General features: G+C 41.1%; 1 protein-coding gene across 1 annotated transcript in view; it reads left to right on the top strand.

Moving 5' to 3' along the window:
• The first annotated feature begins 210 nt into the window (after positions 1-210).
• Positions 211-21,038, top strand: part of EIF2B3 (eukaryotic translation initiation factor 2B subunit gamma) — a 97,156-nt gene continuing 76,328 nt past the window's right edge. Inside the window, exons 1-3 of the mRNA XM_056497115.1 lie at positions 211-678; positions 4,379-4,518; positions 20,815-20,974. Of these exons, the coding sequence (XP_056353090.1) occupies positions 531-678; positions 4,379-4,518; positions 20,815-20,974 (448 nt within the window). The 5' untranslated portion in view covers positions 211-530. The remainder of the gene's footprint in view (positions 679-4,378; positions 4,519-20,814; positions 20,975-21,038) is intronic.

The raw sequence follows: 21,038 nt of genomic DNA, 5'->3' as shown, positions 1-21,038 counted from the left end.
CCCCAGTGCCCCCACACAGAACCCCCAGTGCCCCCCAGTGCCCCCACACAGAGCCCCCAGTGCCCCCCAGTGCCCCCAAACGGAGCCCCCAGTGCCCCCCACACAGAGCCCCCAGTGCCCCCCAGTGCCCCCACACGAAGCCCCGCTGTCCCCCGTTACTCCCTGCAGTCCTGCCCGCTGCCGCCTGGCGCCGCTGTTCTGCCGAGCGCCCCCGCGTCTCGGCGGGGCTCCGTGACTCGGCGCTCGGCAGCGCGGGCTCCTCCATCGCTCGGTGCTCCATCGCTCGGTGCTCCTCTCGCCGTCCTGGCGGGGTGGAGGCCGCCCGAGTCCACCGGGGAGGCGGATCGATTCTATCGGCGCTCGCCTGCCATCGACGCGCTCGGCCGTCCGCGCGCAGGCGCAGCGCGGCCGCACCGCCATTGCTGCGCTGTCAGTGCCGGGAGCGGTCGCAGGGACCGGTGGAGTGAAGTCGCCTTGTCTCCCCTGTCCCGGTGAGGCCCTGCCTTGTCTCTGTGAAACTCCGCCACACGATGGAGTTCCAGGCCGTGGTGATGGCGGCCGGAGGCGGCTCCCGCATGACGGACCTGACCTCCAGCATCCCGAAGCCACTGCTCCCGGTGGGAAACCGGCCCCTGCTCTGGTACCCCCTGAACCTCCTGGAGCGCGCTGGCTTCGAAGGTGAGACACGGCGAGGTCTGGGAGGCCTGCCCATGTCACTAAGGCTGTCCCTGGTCACCGTGGGCTGTCCCTGTCACTGCGGGCTGTCCCTGTCACCGCGGGCTGTCCCTGTCACCGCGGGCTGTCCCGGTCACTGCAGGCTGTCCTGGTCAGGGCTGTCCCTGTCACTGCGGTCTGTCCCGGTCACTGCGGTCTGTCCCGGTCACTGCGGGCTGTCCCTGGTCACTACGGGCTGTCCTGGTCAGGGCTGCCCCTGTCACTGCGGTCTGTCCCGGTCACTGTGGGCTGTCCGGGTCACTGCGGGCTGTCCCTGGTCACTACGGGCTGTCCCTGTCACCGCAGGCTGTCCCAGTTGCCGCCGCCGCTCCCTCTGTTCTCTCGCCGTTCTAACGCCATGTCGCGGGTACCCTGTTGGATGGGGCAGGTGATGCAGCACATCTCTGTGCTGTGGGCCTGTGTCACGTCCCTTCCTGCCCTCTCCACTCTGTGCCTGCACCCTCTCCCTCTCTTCTCACCAAGTGACTTAAAGGAGGTCAGTGTGTTGGTCTTTTCTCGCAGGTAACAAGTGACAGGACCAGAGGAATTAGTCTCAAGTTGCACCAGAGGAGGTTTAGATTGGATATTACAATTTTTTTTTCCACTGGAGGGGTTTTAAAGCATTGGAACAGATTGCCCAGAAAATTGGTGGAGTCACCATCCCTGGAAGTGTTGAAAAACGATGAGTATATGACACTTGAGGACATGGTTTAGTGGCGAAAATGGTGGTGGTGCTGGTTGGTTGGACTTGATGGTCTTAAAGGTCTTTTCCAACATTAGCGATTCTCTGATTTGAGGCTTTTCCCAACTTTGTCTTTCCCTGGGTTGCTAACCATGAGTCTCTGGTGTTTCTTTCTCAGTCATTAATGGCAGCAGCATGAGAAGTGTCAGCTCTATGGGGATGGCTCGTGGTTTGTTGTTTCAGCCTGGCCCGAAGTTCAGGGTTACTGGCGCTGTCTGCGGCATTCAGTCCGTGTGGCAGCGCAGAGCCAGGCTGGGGTTTGGCCAGAACAGGGCAGGGGGAGTGACAGTCTCGCGTTGCTCACCTGTGGGCTATGTTTCACAGTAGGACTAAGGTGGTATTTAGTACCTGGTGAACTTCTTCAGTATCTTCTTAGATTAGGCTTTTGTTCACCTTTTGAGTGCTGGACCAAATCTTTCTATGGTATTTCCCCATGCTACTTAGAAAGCTTCTTCCTGACACCTTTCAAGCATTTTTTATGTTTGTGTTTGTCTTTTGCATTTCTGCTTTTCTGTTTTGTCTCTGTGATTATTCTGTACTTCGTCCTGCATCTGTGGCTTTTTTCCTGACTGCTTCTTTCTTCTGTGAAGATGTAAAGATCAGCTCATTATTATCCATGTTAACCTCTTACTATTTCAGTGTGAAGGAACAAAACTAAGAACAGACTTTACCTTTATTCTGTTTCATTAGAAAATCCTAAAGAACTGTTGTCCTTTGGTTTTGTTTGTGTTTGGTTTTTTTTTGTTGAGGTCTGCATTCTGAATGTCTACCTTATTTGCCTGTTCTCCTGTCCTTTTTTTTTTTTTTTTTGGCAGTACTTTTATCCTGCAATGGAAATGCAGATAGTTAAAATCTTCTGTGTAATCAGTATTGTGCTTTGTGTGGCTCTTTATTCAGAAATAACCATTTCCACTTGATGCTCTTGACCACTAGTAGCTGCCCTAGTGAGGCTGTATCTGGAGTTCTGTGTCCAGTTCTGGGCTTTTCAGTACAGGAGAGACATGGAGCTTCTGGAGCAGGTCCTGTGGAGGGCAACAAAGATTATAAAGGGACTGGAGCACCTCCCTTATGAGGAAATGCTGAGGGAGCTGGGCCTGTTCAGCCTCAAGAAAACTGAGAGGAAACCTCATCAATATTTATCAGTCTCTAAAGGGGGTGTCAGAGCATGGACCAGGTTCAGCTCAGTGGTGCCAAGCAATGGTACAAGAGGAAACAGATAGAAACTGATTCCCAGGAAGCTCCCCCTGAGTATGAGAAAAACTTCTTTAATGTGCAGGTGACCAAGCACTGGGAGAGGCTGGCCAGAGGGGGTATGGGATCTCCCTCACTGGGGATATCCCAGAACCATCTGGACACAATCCTGTGCAAAGTGATTTGAGATGACCCTGCTTGAGCAGGGAGGTTGGATCAGATGGTCCAGTGTGGTTCCTTTGAGCCTGCACTGTGCTGTGGCTCTGTGATGCTGCTGCAGTCAGCTCCTTCTCCTTTCTCACACCTGGTTCTTCAGCTTAGCTGCCTCCAGTGAAAATGTGGACGTGCAGGGTTGTGTTCAGCTTTAGTAAGCAAACTGCCACCTTCCTGCTCCTTCCTTGCTTCATGCCTGTGACCAAGCTGTACATTCCTGCATTAAACGATCCAGTGGCATTAATTGTCTCCCTGGATGATTTTTATTAAGTCCTACATAAGATTTTAGTTCCTCATACTTGCTTATATAAATAAGTAGGTGTTCATGGGCTGACTCACTGTGTCCCTTTTGCCCTAATTGCCAGTGCTTCATCTCTCCTAATATTTATGAGGCTTTTGCCCAGCTTACCAGGTTTATGCTGAACTGCATAAGCTTACAACTTCCACCTGACACCAGTTCCCTCTTCTTAAGTTAATTCTTTGCCTAATTCAAGGTGTGCTTTCAGTCCCTTTCTCTAGGTTCTTCAGCCTCTTTTGAATCTACGTTGGCATCCAGTATGGGAATGGAAGAGCAGCCATGTCTCTGGCACCAAAATGCCACACAATTCCCATGTTTACAGTTCCTTCCTCTTTTCTTTATTTAAGAGATTCAAGATGAGTTGAGATTTGATTGATGCAGATTTATTCTTGATGTGTTTTCATCTTGCCTATACTATTATCATTCTTATTTATTATTTCTCATACTTCTCAGTTAAAATTCCATGTGGAATACAGTGTTATAGTGTTGGGGTGTTTTGAGGGGATATTTTAACTGGAAAATCTGATGGTTGCTTTTCCTTCCTGTTCTTAGACTGGGGAAAAAGGTTTCTTGTCATCTTGTTTCCTCAGTCTTTTCTTTGCAGAGCTTCTGTTCTCACATTCTTCATTTTGGAAAATATGCTTTCATGCCAGTGTTGATTTCCTTCAAATATGCATTTATCCCTTTTCTTTTGTAGATGGAATGAGTTTGTTGCTCATATATTACTTCACTTTCTTGCCAAGCTGATGCTGAGAAATAGTTTAACCATTGTATTGTAATAGTGTGGTTGGTGGTGGTGTCCACAGAGGATTACACAGGATCGAGGCAGCAAAAGACAGAGCTCTAAAGTGTTGGTGACATGAACACGGGGGCTCATTGGTCTGTTTGAGGACATATGGTTTGAGGTTGCTGGTTAATGATAAAAGTGTCTGTTCTGTCTTGCTAACTCATGCCACACATGCATGTGTCCCTTTCAGTAACAGCCGCCACCCAGCAAAGAAGGAGAGATTGCTTTCATATTCATTAGGAGTTTATTTCTTTTCTTGAAAAGAATCTCTTGCCAAAAGAGCTTGGCTGGGTGGAGAACCCAGTTATGGTTACTCAAGCCTTTTGACAGTTCCATCAGCCTTTCTAAATTAATAAGTGGGTGTATCCTATTTGTGATACATATGATTTAGATTTTTTTCTGCTTCATCTCATCAGACTCTCTTTTGTCCTAGAGGTCATTGTGATTACAAGGAAGGAAATCCAAAAGATGCTAAACCTGGACACAAAAATGAAGATTGATTTTGTGTGCATCAGTGACAACATGGACATGGGTACAGCAGATTCACTGAGGCATATTCACCAGAAAATTAAGGTAGTACTGTCTTTTATTGAACTTAACTGGAAGTCATTGGTTTATAATTATTTTTTGTGTTGTAAGGAGTGTCCTGTGTAATTATACTGTGCATAACTGAATTTCCTGGTCTTCAAAAGAGCTGAATTTTGTAAAGGTTACCTCACAGGGGTAACACACAAAAACTCTGAATGACTGGAATTGAAAGCTGGGAAAGCTGGAGCCTGTTCAGGCTGGACTCTGTGTCCTTCTTGGTCAGTGCTAGCTTTCTGGCAATGTAATTAAAAGGTTGTATTTGTTTCTATGATTTTGATGCAGTGTGTGATGGTTGTTGTCCACCTAGTGCTTGAGGAAGTAGCTCTGCACAAATGTTCTTCTAGGCAATGCAGTGATGCTCAAGAAAGTTTGTGTTCATGGTTGGCCCTGACACGGGAATGCCTGCACTTTTGGGTCAGTGACTTGTGCTGGGCTTCAGTTTTCTGCTTTTCCTCTGCTTTTGCTTGCTTGGTCTTGCAGTAAGCTCTTCAGTAAACAGTGCCCAGATGTGATAAAGGGCTGCTGTTTGAATAAAACCAACAGTTTATAGAATTTTAATTTCCAGCTGCATAATTAAAACACTCCCATGTAAGGCAAAAATGCTGCTCAGAGCTCTTGCTGTGATCTGGGACGGAATTTTGTTTTTGTTGTTGTCATAGACTTAATAATACGATTTGTTCCCTGTCTGTTTAGGCCTTTTTAGCCAAATTGCCTGTTTAAATAAATGTTGCAACAGAACTTCAATGAGTGCTTCAGTCCTGAGGTTTCTTTTTGAAGCTCTTTTTGAAGCTAATAAAGTTCAGTGTTACAGGCTATATACTCCCAAGGGAAGGACTTCACTTGAGACAAGGTGGAACTTCAAGACTAATATATGTGTGTAGGTGGCACAAAGAGAGAGATCCAGCAAGAGATTAATGAAAAGACTAGACTATTCAGAGGGTGAAGAGAATACATATTAAAGAAAATAAAAATTGACAAAATCAGTTTAACTGAACTGAATGTTTCTGTCATGTAGAGAATCACATTTTGTCATAACTCAGTTTGGCAGTATTTGTTAAATACATGCATGCAATAAGGAAATATCTGCACTGAAAACTGGGACCCTGACCTTACAGTTTTATTGCCTGATCAGTGACAATTCCATGTGTCAGGGTGTCCCTCTTTTTGGTAATCCAGGCAGGTCTGCTTAGGGGCCCTGGGAGACAACAAGCAGAGCGTCTGTTAGAAAATTGTGTATCTTCACAGGCGGCAGTGTTGATCTTCTGTTTATTTTCCAGAAAATGGCTTAGAGAAGATGTGAGGTAGTCCTGAAAACCACACAAGTTTTCCTAAGTCAGATGCTGTGTATGAATGGCAGCAGCTGCTTCTGCCCTTTTTATTCCCTGTCTGCTTGTCTGGGCACAGAGGACAAAGTGGTCTCTTATTTGAAAGAAGCCTATATTAAGTTCTTGAGCAGATTGCTGCACTGTGTATTTTGGAGTCATTCCTCTAGTAAATGCATACCACTGGTGCACCTCTTACAGGGTATGCCCTCTCCTGTGTGATATAGGTGAGAGAACTCCACAGTAGAGGTAGCTGAAAAGCTGCTGTATGTTGGCTGTGTTTGCGGTGCAGCGGGAGAGTGATCTCGTTGAAGAATGAGTTTCCCTGGTGAAAACAACTGCTTCTTGTGGCCATAGTTTGCTGGCAGGCTTTTTGCAGCCCATGCCAAAAGTCTGATGAGAAGTTTAAACTGGTTGCTGAAACTTAGTTGTCACAAATTGAGTTAATTGCCCACAGACAGAAGAACAAGTATGCTCAGTGAAAGCGAGGTAACATGGTACAGTATAGACAACTTGCTTGTGTGCAGTGCAAGTGACAGGGAGTAAAGCCAAGATTATAAATGCACAGTAAGAAATGTGTCTAAGGGTAGCAGAACTGCTGATCACAAATTCTGAGATGTGCATAAAGCACTCGAAAGCATAACATTTCATGACTTTCTGCCTTGTCTAGCTTTGACTAAACAACTCTCACTTCTGCTTGCTGTGCCTGCAGTTTTGGGCCTTTTTGTTGTCTTGCACTTTAGGTAATGAAGCTTGGTACTTTAAAGATTAGATCAAGATTAGATTTACAGAATTGCATGCAGAAGTAGCAAGAGGGTACTTACCTGCAAAACCTGTAAGGGCTAAGGAAGCATAGTTTCCATTGTTTTCTCTTTGTGGTGCTGGTGTTTTTGGTGGCAGGTAAGCCTGACTGTTCATTCACAGTAACAAGCATCTGACACTGCCAGTCTTACTATTTGCTCGTTGTTCAGAAGTTCATTGAGAGCAGAGGAAACCCGTTAAAGTTTTTGTTTGCTGTTTGCCCACTCTGCACACATAATAATGTTTTTGACAATTTTGCTTCAAAAGTTGATATACTGAATGCAGGTTCTTTGCTCTATTGGAAATCTTCCTGTTATTTTTGGCTGTTTCAGCCTACATCTGATTGACAAGGTAGCACTTCATTAGGGTTTTCGTGTTCATTACAAGTCTGAATGTATCCTTTTCTTGGATCCTTCATACAATAAAAATATTGTGCTAAACTTGGTTCCTAAAGGCACCTGCTTGAAAAGTAGTGAATACCAGAAAACTTGATCTTGTAAGTTTCACTTTGTGTATTCCTAGGCCTGGGTGTCAGTCTGGCCTGTTCTTTACCAGTAGTTCTCTAATTGACTTGTGTGGTGGGTTGGTTTGTTTGGTTTTATGAAACATTCAGTTCTGGAGTTTGAATAGCTGACACCATTAATCAGTTTGTCCTCACAATTCTGGCACTGAGAACTGAGGCATAATGAGGTGATTTACCTGGAATCATGAAAGAGATTTGTACCAGTACTGGAAAGTGGACTTCTGTCTCAAATCTCCATTTCATGCATAAGATAACCTTATGGTATTACATATTATGTGTGGTATTACATACACTGTTTCCCCACCTTCAGACAACCAGCAGGACAAGACATTAAATACAAGTTGAAGCTGTTTTGAGTGAAAACAGTTGAAGAAACTTCATTAGAGCTGTAGTTCAGTTTCTGAATCTCCAATGTTGTGGTTTATTCAGTGTGTGCTAGACAGTGATTTTAAAAAGATCCTCAATATGGAATGTGTCAGTTTTAATATAAGTAACTGAAAAATAATTTTACAGCATATGGAGTAGAAACTAAGGATTTTTGCCTGTTTTTATATTACCAAATTAAAAAAATAACACTTATCAATGTTTTACACTAAGTGCACCACTTAAAATTATGTTGTCAAAAGGCAAAAATGTGGGTATAGGACCTATTTATTTCTTAAATGCTTTGTTTTATACAGGGATATGAAAACAGTTTGTTAAAGAACATTGTGAAAACTGTTGATTAGATCTTAGTTGCCCTCCTATGGACCATCCCAGCATTTTCATGGAATGCAGTTTGTTTCAGGATCCTGCTATAGTCTCTGTTCCCTATGGCAACTTTCATGGGTATCATTTTAATAACCAGTCTTAGGGTTTTGATAGAATTTTAATATAATTGTCAGTTTTATTCTTTTGGCCTTTTAAGTTCCTGGTTTTCTGCTCATCTTTTGAAGGGCTGCTAATAAATGGCTTTTCAAAATATGAAAATGAAAGTAGAACTCCAAAGACTTAATTATTTTAGATTAGAGGTGGTAGAATTAGAGGATTAGAGGTGGTAGAATCTTGTTAATCTCTTGTTTGCACTAAAGAATATTCTTGACCTGTCGGGAAGTGTTTGAAAACAAATTAGTTAGCAGAGGTATAAAAAATTGTTTTTGTTTAAAAAAGAAATCAGACTTCCCTTTATGAAATCTCATTTTCCACATCCAGATTTTTCTCCTGTCACTTTTCTGATTTTACTCTTTTTCAATATCTTTTATCAATCAGGCTGTTACTGGTTGCTGTTTCACCCATTACAGGCATGGGAGACATGTCACCTTTGCACACCTGCTGCAGGTCAAGCAGCCTGGAGAATCTGTGTGGGGAAGAAATAATTTGCTTTCTTAAGAATCAGGTCCTCTAAAATTGAAACTTTCATTAGGGACAAAGGGGCAAACAATTTGAATGTAGAAAGGCTTAATCTAGCCCTGAGCATGAACAACTAAATGCCTCATCCATTGATGATAAGAAAACATTAATCTTGCTTTGGATTTGTACTCAAATTTCCTCATGCATACTGCTTCAAGATTAAGGGGTTTTTAGATGTGATCAGTGTTTGGCATTTTTAGTAAAACAGTAAGACTTATTTTGCAAGTGCACGTAGCAGGTGTTAAGGTCTAATTGAATAACTTCATGACCTTGTTTTTATTTATTTTTATTTAGCATCCTGAACTTTCTAATTGCTTGGAGCAGTGTGGAAGGGGTTCTATATAAGACATATGGCTTTTCTTTAAAATAATATATTATTGCTTTCTCCTCAGTAACTGTCACAGTCCTTGTTTCTATTTTTCATTGGTCAGCAGCACTGTCTGTAGCATTCAGATAAGTTGAATCTGAGTAATAGGGAAATCAGTAAAAGTCTTGACTGTTTCAGTGGTGATACGTGATGCACTTTCTAGTAAGAGAAGAGATCGAGTGCTGTCTGCTGCAGCTGTGGTAGCAGATAATGCAGTTTTGTTTTGTAGGCAGCTTGTCTTTCAGTGGTAATTATTTTTTTCCATTATTGTGTGGAGAGTTCACTTTTAAAAAGTGATTTTATTTTGATGTTCCTTGTAATTTTATGTAATGAAATCTCATGTCTCACTTAGGGAGGCTTTTCCTCTGTAGCTGGTATTAGTGGACATGCTTTTTTCAAGTCATATTGTAAAGACTTGTGGTGCATCCAGTGTGGTTTTTTGCAGTCCACATATAGATCTTCATTTATTTGACTTCTGCTGCCATTCTTAAAGGCTTTCTCTTGCATTTCAGTTCCTCTGGCTGATTCACAGGAACCAGTATGCAAAATGTGTGCCATGACATGCCATGTTGTAGAACACTTATAGCACATAGAGTTTCACTGGTAACACAGAACTTGTGATTTCGGGGAATAGTAACAAGACATTTGTGGTAGGAGCTAGAAGCCCAAGAGTAAATTTCAGTGTCTCAGAATGTACTAATTGAAATAGTGTGATGATAAGCAGCCACTCTGATTGAGGAAGGTGAAGTTAATGCAAAACTAGAATGTATCAGGTATTCTTTATGGTAGAGATGAGAAATTAATTCTGTTGCTTAAGGCAATGAGAAGGGGTTGTTTGCCAGGAATACTGAGCAGGTGTGGAACTTAAATATATCAAATGTGGGACAAACACTAGAGAAGGAGATAAGATATTCAGAGTGGAGTATAAATGGGTTTAAATTTGCTGTGAGAAAACATAGGCTGAAAATTACAGAATGGCTTTAATCAGAGCAGAATAAGGTTATGAGACAGTTTTCCAGGATTAAACAAGATAAGAATCCACTAATTTCCTCCTAGAATGAGAATCTGTTTTCTTGTTGGTTTTTTGTTTGCTTTTAAATAAACTAAGTAAATCAATAGCTGGAATGACAGGAGGCAAAACTCTTGACTCAGGAAACCCCTTTGAGAGCTGTGTGTCTGTGACCACCTGCTTGCACCATTCATAAGGCTGCTAAAGCCCTTTTTGTAGGTTGCAGATTGCTGTTGATGAAAAAAATAAATGGCAAGGGGTGTCACTATAGTTTACAAATTAGTTCCTCTGAAATTTAGGCAACTCTAATATTTCACCATTTTGTTTTCTATGTCAAATTTTACCAGACCCACACAGTTGCTGTCTGGCACCACCTCCCAGGCTGGGGCTCTCCAGGCAGCAGGTTGAAAAACCTGGTAAACTCATGAATCTGTGTTTTGGGTGTATTGGGTGTGCCTGGATCAAACATTTGTCTTCACTGAGTCTATATTATTTTCATCTTCTATTAAGCATCTCTCTCCCTTGTGTCACTCAGCTATACTCCAGACAGTGATTAAAATGTGGCGTTCCAGCAGAGTAACAGCAGTGGAACAATTTCATATTTTCCTCCCTTGATGAGCCCTTTGCTGTGTTAATGGAAGCCCTGAATAATACAGTGTGAATTAATCAGCCTGTCTTCTGCTGCTATCGCTGGTGAGTGCTCATGAGAGAAATGTTTCATCTCAGGTGGTCCACCTGGTTTTCTCAGTTTCAAAAAGTAAGATTACAAAGTAATACAGCTCTTTAAAAGCAAAGCAAAACAAACCCTAAAAAGCTACTAAAAAGAAGAAGAAAAACCAACTTTCTTTGAACAAATAAACAAAGATTGAAACTCCAGATTCTCTTGGTATGTGCATCCTTGGGCTCCGTGTTGTGGAAAGTGTGATGTCACGGTGGTGGTCTGTGTGCTGCTGAGGGTCACTGATCCATGGAGTCTTGGCCAGCGTGGCGAAGCGCTCCGCTTCCTCTGCTGAAAAATCTCCTTTCCAAACACATGATGTAAGTAAGCTTGCTGGAACGGCTGGAAGATGGAATCTGAATCCTTTTGGTACAACTGAGCAGAGTTTGGTGAGAATGGAAAGAAAAACTCAAGTCCCCATATTATAGAGTTAACGTATTTTTTTGTGCTGTCAGTGGAAATAAAAAACCGAAATTAAATTCATTTGTAAGAGACTAGGTCGGTCTCTATATAATGGCAAGACTGAACTAAATATTCTATTAATCTGTTTTGAAGTAGTAAAAATAATTTCATCATTTTCTTCTACACAGCTGACAGCAAACATTGTTTACTTAAGTGTTTAAAATGCAAATAAAAATGCTGTCTTGGTGTTTTTTTTGAATCTGTCTTTCACAGTATTGCTAGTAGAGAAAGCAGATGTATCAGATGGCAGGGTATGTAGCAGCTTTTTTTTCTCTCTGCCTGTTACTGAAAGCTGCCACCGCTGAAGGCACTACCCAAAATTTATTACAGCTTGCATGCCCAAGTCCCATTCCCCAAAGCACAGCTGATTGTCTTGTAGAAAGCAGCTACGTGGGCAGGTGCTCAGGCTGTGTGGCTGTGGGAAACTATATAGCACTGTCTGACTCTGTGCTTGAAAAATGTCTTCAAGACTTTCAGCTGATCATTATTTTTTCTGGCAGCGTAAAAGAGAATTCAGCAATTGTTGGGGTTTTTTGTTTGTTTGTTGTTTTATTTTATTTTTTTTAATATTGCTCAACTTTAGAAGACTCTAGCTAATCAAATTATTTTACTGTCCACGTTTACTGTGGATAGTGGCTTAAACAACAGAAGTTTGAATAACACAATTAGCTGTGAAGGTTGGATCAAGAATAATTATTAGGGCATTTGTTATTCTGCCCATTGCCAGCTAAAGAGGATGCCTTCCATTATACAGGCCAGCAAAACCTTAGGTGTTTTGCAAGAAGAGTCATTGACAGACCTGAGATGCCTGTCAGTTTCAATTGTTGCATATCCTTATCCTTTTCATGCTCCTGGGAACTCCAGGCCTGTGCTCATTATGTTAACCAATGCCTCTTGTTCCCATGTAGAAGTTAATGGTCAGTGCTTTTCCTGTATTACAGTGTGTGTTTTCATTTAGGCCCTCTGTGGTTTCTGATGAATTACACAAATTCAGTCTATTCTGCTTGCAGACACAGCAAGCTCTTTGCACATGCATGTAGCTGAAGTAATTTATTTAAAAGCATCCTGGAAAAAAATATTTTCCTGATTTTGTCAGCCACTACTAGTTTTCATTTTTGGGGAGTAAATAATAGTATTCATTTTGGTAAATCCTCTTTCATTTTCCCTATTTAAGATATATACAGCTGCCCTATGTAAATAACTTACTGTGCTTTAACCATGACACTGCAACAGCTGTAATGCCCACAATTGCCATGAAAACCCAAACATTCTATGAGGGAAGAGCTATTAAGATTCAAACATGGGCAAAATACATAAGTAGAAATCCCACAGGCTAGAAACAAAGTAAAAAAGGCTGCAGGCAGCAAGGAAGGAATGTTCTTACAGAAAAATGTCCAAAAAAGGTATCATTGCAGGTGATATTCTTCCCCTGAAAGAGAAAATGGAATTGTTCAGATCAGACACAACTGATCTCTGTGTTGGAGTCAAAGTACCTAGTTCCAGTTTTTGGGGAATGTGGAAGGAAGGAGATGCCAAGTGTCAGCCCACAGACTTACTGAGGGTTTTCCCCTGTGTCTGGTTTTGCAGCTTGGTACAGTTGTGTAACACTGATAATAGGAATGTGGTGCTGTGAACAGCACAGACTATCCCAGAGGCTGTCACTCTTCTCAGCTCTGGTTTTCTGGCTCTGGTTTTCTGTCACTGTTTAATTTGGTGAAAGCCATGGTGAAGATCAGTGGACTTTAGGATGCCTGGAATTTAACTTTGCATTTTTGTCGTGCTGTGCTAACTGGGAAACCCAAACAAGTTATCTCATTTTTCCTCAGTTCTGTGCTGAAAATGGAAAAGCAAACCTGCATTCAGATTTTCTTGAAGCAAATTTAGATATTCTTCTCTAGTATAAATTCAGTCAGCTTTTTTTTGGGAAGATGGTGAAAATTCTGGATGTAGACTAATAGTGCTAGAAAACGCAGTAGAGGTCTTGAAGTTTTCATAACACTTTTCTTACAACAGCAGTTGTTGCAGACCAGACAACATTGGAAAAATCAGAAAGGTGATAGAGGAGAAAATGATACTGTGTGGAAGATAGTTTAGGAATCTACAGTTTACAATAGTGCTGTTATTTACCAAGGCATGAAAAGTGTTTAGAGGAGCCCCAGCATTTGAACAAGGCTAATGGAGTTTCAGGAAGGTGGTTGCCACTCCTGTGCAGGTTGGTGCACAGTAGCAATTCCACTCAGCTGTCTCATAGAGCCTCTGCTTTTCAGAGTACATCAGAATTTGGGTTTTCTTTTGTAGCAGTGTTGTAACTGGGTGTTGTGTAATGACTTGTTTTGACCTTGGAAAGAGTTTTTAAATTTAAGATCGTAGTGATACTAGTTGCAGGATGGCAGAATGATTCCTGAGAGCTTGTATGTTTTGGTTTTTATTTACTGTCTAGTTTGAGACTGTGAGGAACCATTGTGATCCTCTAGTCTGTATGGGAGTTTGCACCCACTAGTTGGGGCTGTTAGCCCCAAAACTTAGGAATGACTTAGTGAAAGTGTTTCTGAAATACATCAAGACTTTATTCATCTGCTAGAATGTATGAACTGCCTATTACATACTTCGATATTTTATTCCAGGTTGTACTTATTCTCCCTCTTAAACCACTTTGCATTTTATTCCTGTGCTGATCACTGGTTCCTAGCCCCTGAATCCTGTCATTCCTGCTTTTTGTTGTGCTGCTGAGATCTGCAGTTGAGCTGATTGCTGGCTGTGGGCAAAGGCCTTCTTTCCCTTCAATAAGTTGAGCTGGTTGAGCTCCATTAGGACTACTTTTTATTATTATTGTGTGTATGACTGCAGCACCTGACTGCCTAAGGCTCTGCTTACATTAAGTGTTAAGCCTGGGCTTGAGCTCTGGGCTTTGGCAGCAATTCCTGCTGCGCTGCTGCTGTTGAGGTTGGAGCCTGACTGCTGAGTTCTCCTTGCTTTTCATGTGAGGCAGAGTCCAAGATCAGCTGCACAGCAGGTCTGGTAGTGCTGCTGTCCAGGTAGTCCTGGAAACCTGCCTTCCAGGAATAGGAGTGACAAGGAGAGTGCCATTTGTTTCTGGAGTTCTGCCTGTAGAGAGGGATCATGTACTTGATTGAGCCAGGAGAGAATTTACCTCGCCAGGCTTACCCATGAACTGGCAAATTCAGGGTCTGGATTGTGGGGTGCTCCCCTGAGTCTTTGCAGGCATGGTGCACGCTTCTGGATGCCTTTAGATGGAAAAACAGTCTCCTCTGTGGCATACCCAGGTTTGGGACATAAACCCAGGAGGATGACCCTGATCTCAGACAAACGAGAGAGCCTACCAAGACAGGATCACCTGTGTCAGTCCAGTGCCCCATTATACTGATAGCATGACAATTGTCAGTGTAGCTCTGCAAGTGAATCACTGTAGCAGATTTCTTTTAAGAAAAAGAAAAGAAAAGAAAAGAAAAGAAAAGAAAAGAAAAGAAAAGAAAAGAAAAGAAAAGAAAAGAAAAGAAAAGAAAAGAAAAGAAAAGAAAAGAAAAGAAAAGAAAAAAGTAGAAGCTAAAGCCACACCCTTCAGAAGAAGCAGAAATAGATACTAGGGCTGTCATCCTGTATTGAAGTGTGGTAGAAGTAGATTTGTTGAGTGCATGACAAGTGGATGGGATAGGCTATTAAAAGGACAGTGAACAGCTTGTGATAGAAAACAGAACCAGCGAAGAAGGGTGATGTGGGTAGAGGAATAAGCTGGGAAAATTACTTTTGGAGTACTGTGTAAGTAGGACAAGATTGATTTAGTTGAAACCAGATGAAAAGGTGGATTGCAAAGCTTATGTTCCAGACCAGAAGTTTTACAGTTCAATAAGTGTCATAATATCAATGTCCTGCTTTGAAAACATCCTTAATAAGTTTATGAACTTCTGTTCATCTCTAAACTTTTGTGTTTGGTTGCTGAGAGGTGTAAATTACCCTTTTCCACTCCACATGTCAGTTTGAGCATAGACTTCCTTCTGGGAGGAGACAGGATGCCTTCTAGGCTTGAATATCTTTCCTGTTCCTAGCTTATATGTATGTAAATTAAAAAATATTGATTTTGGATGGTAGCTCATGAGATGCAAAGATAACCTAAAATGATGTTTTCATTGTATGATCCCATCTGATACAAAGCATAGGATGAGCCATATGATGGGACTGGGGTTAAGTCTCCTCCTCAGCTTCTGGCATCTTTCTTGCAGCTTTCTTTGAGAAGATAAACAGTGATGCTGACAGGTTACGTATGTGGAGGCATTCACATTGCCGTAAGATATCCTCACCTGATGAATTCAGGGCCATCCAACAAATTAGAAGAGACTCCCTTGGCTCCCACATTAGACTTTCCTGTTTTATTTTTTCTTTTTTTTTTTTTTTAAAGGAAAAAAGAAGCCTCTAAGAAGCTCCTTTCACGTTGCACACGTCTTAAAAAAATAATTATTCCATCTTTTAATGAGGAGAGGTTGCTTCTGGATTTCAGATTGAGGGACATTCTGTGCCTCCACTGTCCTCTATCCTCAGAATAGTTATGAAGGTGGTGTTGTACAGAAAACTGCCTGCTGCAAGGTGAGAGCAGAGTAGGTAAATACTTCATGTCTGCTAGCAAAGTACTAAATCATGATTTTCTTCTGAATCTTGCCATCAAGGGCATTACAAAAGGAGAGTGGGAATTCCCAGCCAAAGGCAGCCATTTCAGTTTGTAGCTAACAAGATCTTACAGACATCAGAAAATAAATGAGGTTTCCTGCTCCAGTTGCAGCAACAACCATAGAGCTTCAAAGAGGTCCCAGGTGTAGAAATTGGAGGTCTCTTAATAGAGACTGAGATAAAAAGGGGTTCTCTAAAGCCTTGGATGTAAGTTTCTGATCTGAAGAGTGGTGAGTAATGCAATTGCTGGGGGGTATCTTTGACTTTGCCTGGAGAATGCTAACAAGCAATCAAAATGCTTGCCCACAGCCAAACTGTTTTTTCCCTTTCCACTCTTTAGAATAATAAAAAGCATTACACACAAACCCCACTGTGGGTGAAGTTCCAGGCTATTGTGTATGAAACTCAGTCCTAATTCCAGCAATAATTATAACTTGTTCCTCTCTCTCTCTCTCTCCTGTTGTTTGGTGACACTGCAGGAAGTGATGCAAAGTTCTCTGTTTGTGCATGAATTAACTTAGGTTGAATGTATCTAATCTCTTGACTTTCTTTCTTTTCTTGTCAAAGTCTCAGCTGTAGTACTTTGCAATTGGAAACTTTTAACATTTAGTTTCAATGTTTTGTCTGTTTTCAGTTCTGTTAGAAGCTGATTCTACTGCTTGTGAATGTCTTGCTTCTTTTCTGTTTATAATGCAATCTGACATTTGTTTTCCTCTTTCTCTTGAGGCTGATTTTGTTCATATTACAGTTTCCTTGCAACACATGTTTTCTCATTTTCTAGTCTGCTGTTTTTGAGGCCATCAGCAGTTTAGGCTGTGAGGTCCTGCCCTTGTCTATACTTGATAGAAAAAGCATACTGAATACCACTAAAAATTCATAATTTGCTGCCAGTTATCTGTGGTAACCTTGACATCTCCTGTTTGATCATAAGGGCTCCAGCAATAATTGCTGAATATAAAAGGGTTTTTAGCATTGCCTTTGTATGTGGGGTGTGAGAAAGTCCAAGGCTTTTTATTTATGCTGGTATATTACACCATATAATTGCATCCATCTTTTGATCTGTATGAATTAGTTCCATTGAAAACATGTTTTCTATTTTTAAATCGGCTGTCTTGATCCGAGTTCTTGAAACAATCTGCTTTTTGGTCTTGTTTTTGTGTATATTTTCCATATTGTGCTGGGTTTAATATAATTGTTGACATACTGGTTTTCAGTGTTTTTTCCTTACTGTTTTCTCTATTCTGTATAAATCGCTTCATGTTTTATATTACACTGTTTTATTTATCTGGATCAAGTATTTGACTTATTTCATATCTAATCATTTCACAGTTCATAACATTTGATGGTGAAGTGCTGTTAGCCAGTGTTAGAAAGGTGGAGATTTGGGGACCTTGATGTCATTTTATCTTACTTAACTCAATACTCTGTATTCAAGGATGGTTGGACTGAAAGCCCAGAGCTCCAGTAATTTATGAAGTCAGTAGGGATGAAGAGGGATCTTCTTGAAACTTGGATTTTAGATGAGATGATCTCTGCAGAATCCCACTTTTCTCCACTGATCAGTAGCCTAGTCTCAGTTTTTTATTTGAGTGAGTGAATTGCAAATCTGAGGTTGAAAGAGTTTGCTGAGGCCCAGGTTAATGGTTCCAATGAGTGTTACATTGTCTTTTCTGTGGCTCTTGTGATGCTCACAAAAACTTGAGCTGTGGTACCATCAGGACAGAGCTGCTGTCCCTGTGAGTAGCAGTACAGTGTTTTCCTGTGTTCCTCAACCCAAAATCATTTGCTGTTCTCCTATGCTTGATGGTCTTTTCACCTGCTCTGTATAGGAATTTCTGTTATAGAAGAGCTGTACAGAGCATGGTCTGTGATGAGGGCTTCTCTTTGTTATAAAAATAGTAGAGACAAAATAGCATGTGTCAAGTTTTGCAGAGCAGGAAAATATCAGATATTCCCAGTATTTGTTTCATGCTCCTTGCATTAGATGGTCCTTCTTGATTTAAGACCCTTGCCTTGCCCTGCCCATGGTTGTAATGCATGTTGAGAGTGCATTCGTGTGTGTATTTTTTTCCTTTGCAGTCGTTCTGCTTGAGGTGTGTGCTTGCTGGGGTTTTTTTAATCAGTTCATGTTGATTCTTATAATCTGTTTGTATAATAGTTTGGGGTTGATGTAATCATTGTTACATGTATTTCATTAAGAGATGTGTGTGTACTTAGGTGTTTGCATAATTCATGAAGTCAAGTATGTTCACATACCCCTTGTTAGCACGTGAGTGCATGTAGTAAAATCGTACTTCTCTTCTTTGTATCAGTGGCTCACTGGGAAAGGTGCACTGCATTTATTTGACATGTATATATGTAAAAAACCCACAAGTTCTACCATTTATTTTCTTTCTTCTACACCCACCTCGAAAACGTAAAGAAAAACACACACTTCTGCTAAGGTTCTAGGATAGTTTATTTTTTCATTCAGCCATTAGTTTATTCGTTCAGGAGTTGTACACTGGGAAAAAAAGTGCATCCATTAGACAGTGAGGGCTTTATTTATGAGGGGGGTGGTGTTTCAAAGGGGAGGCTGTCAAGTCCCAAAAGAGCCTTTCATGGTGTATTCTCAGCGTGCTTCTGAGGCCACTGCTCTGCTCATCAGGAGGAGAGGCAGAAATGTGGGCTTTACAGAGCAACTGTGTGTTTCACTGGTCCCTGCGCTCACTGACGTTTATTTACATATTGGGAGAGTAAATGGGTAGAACAGATGGCAACCAGACATTTGGTGGTTCTGTTCCCGTATGCTCCTCAGGGGTCTTGCATTCAGATTTTGCAAAAAGCTTGTCCTATAGGGAGAAGAAAAAACCCAGGAGCCTGGTCACAACTATGAAATGCTTGTTGAGTTTTTGCATTAGTGACAGACTAAAGCATTTAATAAAATCTGAAATAATTACAAGGTTTGTTTTAGAAGTACAGATAGTCGTTCCTTAGTATAAGACTATTGGGGTATCAGTCTCTCTCATTTTATTTTCTTTTTTACACCACTGGCACGAATGCATCTAGATTTGAAGCTGGCGATCTCTTCCTTCTATAAAAGTGGGTTTGAAAAGTACAGGTCTATTTATGTGGGTCTGAATACCTTTTGGCCTTTTCTGTAAATGTCATAATTCATTCATGCTCTTGTAAAAACAGAATATCTGAAAATTTTGTAGGATTTTCCAGGATATTTAACATGTGTTTCTTCACAGTTTACAGTTGTGAAGCGGGAGATTTGCTTCCACAGCAAGCTGAATTTTTTTCTTATTTTCTTTGTACGCCCTGGAATGTTGGAGCAGAGCTGCTCCAGAGTGCTGGGTAACTTGTTTTAGTGGCTTGGGTTGTTGGGGTTTTTTCCAATGTGTGCATGTTGGGTTTTTTTTAGAGAAGTGCTAATTAAAACACTTTTCTTGGTCAAAACTGTAATATAAAATACACATTTTGAAAATATGTTAAAAGGAGTGGTGCAAGTCAGGTTTTGAATGTGTAAAGTTCTCAACCTGCAGATTGTTCCTTGCTGTGAAGCAGCCAGGTGTTTCTTGGTAAAATGGGGACAAATCACATGAAAATGGAAGAGCTTGACCTTTTGCATAGCATGCCAAATCAGCAGCTCCAGCAGTTTGTGACAGGATGAATTCCAACGCCTTATTGGTAAACACATGAAACTGCCTAGCAGTTATAGGAGAACCTGTCAAATAATGTAAATACCAGACTTCAGCTAATCTCAACTACAATGTGGAATCTTTTAGTGTTAGATAAATTCTGCAAAGCAAGCTTCTCTCTAATAAACTTTTCTGGAATGAGAGGTCAATCCTGAAATAGTTTGCTTTAAACCAAGGTAGTTTTCAAAAGTAAGAGTAGAATTACTGATTGATCCTTCATGGATTAACTCAGGTTTTTCTAAGTATTGTCTAATGCCCTTCTCATTAAATATTGTCTTTTAAAAAGACAAAACTAGGCAGTCATGTCACACTGCAGGCAGGCTTAGCATGGGAAATGGTAGCAGAGAAAGTGAAAATGGTACTGTCAGGAAAGAAATACTGTCTTCTGGAGAGGCCCTTAAAAGGTTGATCATTAACAAAAAGTGGAAATTTGCTACTTTTCTGTAGGCCATGCTGCACAAATATTATGTTAGGATTAGTCTGAATGAAGGTAATTGCTGAACTCATAGGTTTTTGGCAGCATATTCCACAATGCATGCGAAATACAGACAATTTTTTCTGAATAAGAGTTTTTAGCTGGTTTATATTGATAGCGTGCATCATTAAGGAAGCTTCTATGTCTTGCTCAGTATGTGACAATGTTCCTGTGATTTGTGCACCAGTTCTCTTAAAAACTGTATAAGGGATTTTGGACTCCTTTGAGATCAAAATTAAGTACAAGCCTCCTATTAAATAAGACCTAATGTCCTCTTTCTTTTTTTTTTTTTCCTTGTAATATGGAGCATTGCTGTTTTAGGAAATGTATTTCTAAACTGAGCCCACCATCGCAGTGCAATTACTGAGTAAATCACATCCTAGATAGTCTTTGTTTTTTTGTCCCCCAATAAAATAACATAGTTTAAATATCTTTTCCAGCGGTTTGTAGCCAGATGCAAAGTCAGCTAAAAAAGAATTCTTCAGAAAGTTTTCTTTTCTACATTATTATATAACTGGAAGTAGCTGTTCTGCAGAAAATACTGCAGAATTTCTTGTTGATCTTAAAAGCCATGGCTTCTGTGTCCTTAGGAGCAGATGAAGATGATTTAGATGGTAACATATTCTTTATGGTCCAAAGCTGGATAAGCATTAGGCAAATAACAGTAACAGCAGGACTCAAGAAAATCACACTGGTAAAAACCAGGAGCTATTTTTGGCAGTGGTAAATTTAGAAAAAAAAAAAAGAAAAAAAAAAAGGAGAAAGTGTGTATTTGTTTTTGGGTCCTCAGATGCTAGTCCATCTGTGGTAATTTGTATCTCTGAAAGGTTTGCTGGTTTTTTTCTTTGGCAGACCGATGTCTTGGTGTTGAGCTGCGATCTGATCACAGATGTTGATTTATACGAAGTTGTGGACCTCTTTCGGACACATGATGCTACTCTCTCCATGTTGATGAAGAAAACTCATGAACCAACAGAAGTGGTACCAGGACAGAAAGGGAAAAAAAAGCCAGGTATGTGGGTAGGAATACATATTTATTAATAAATTATAGAGAAACCACTGGTATGTATGATATG

The sequence above is a fragment of the Oenanthe melanoleuca genome, chromosome 8 (assembly GCF_029582105.1).
Source record: "Oenanthe melanoleuca isolate GR-GAL-2019-014 chromosome 8, OMel1.0, whole genome shotgun sequence".
Classification (NCBI taxonomy): Eukaryota; Metazoa; Chordata; class Aves; order Passeriformes; family Muscicapidae; genus Oenanthe; species Oenanthe melanoleuca.
This window is presented reverse-complemented; position numbering and strand designations above follow the sequence as displayed.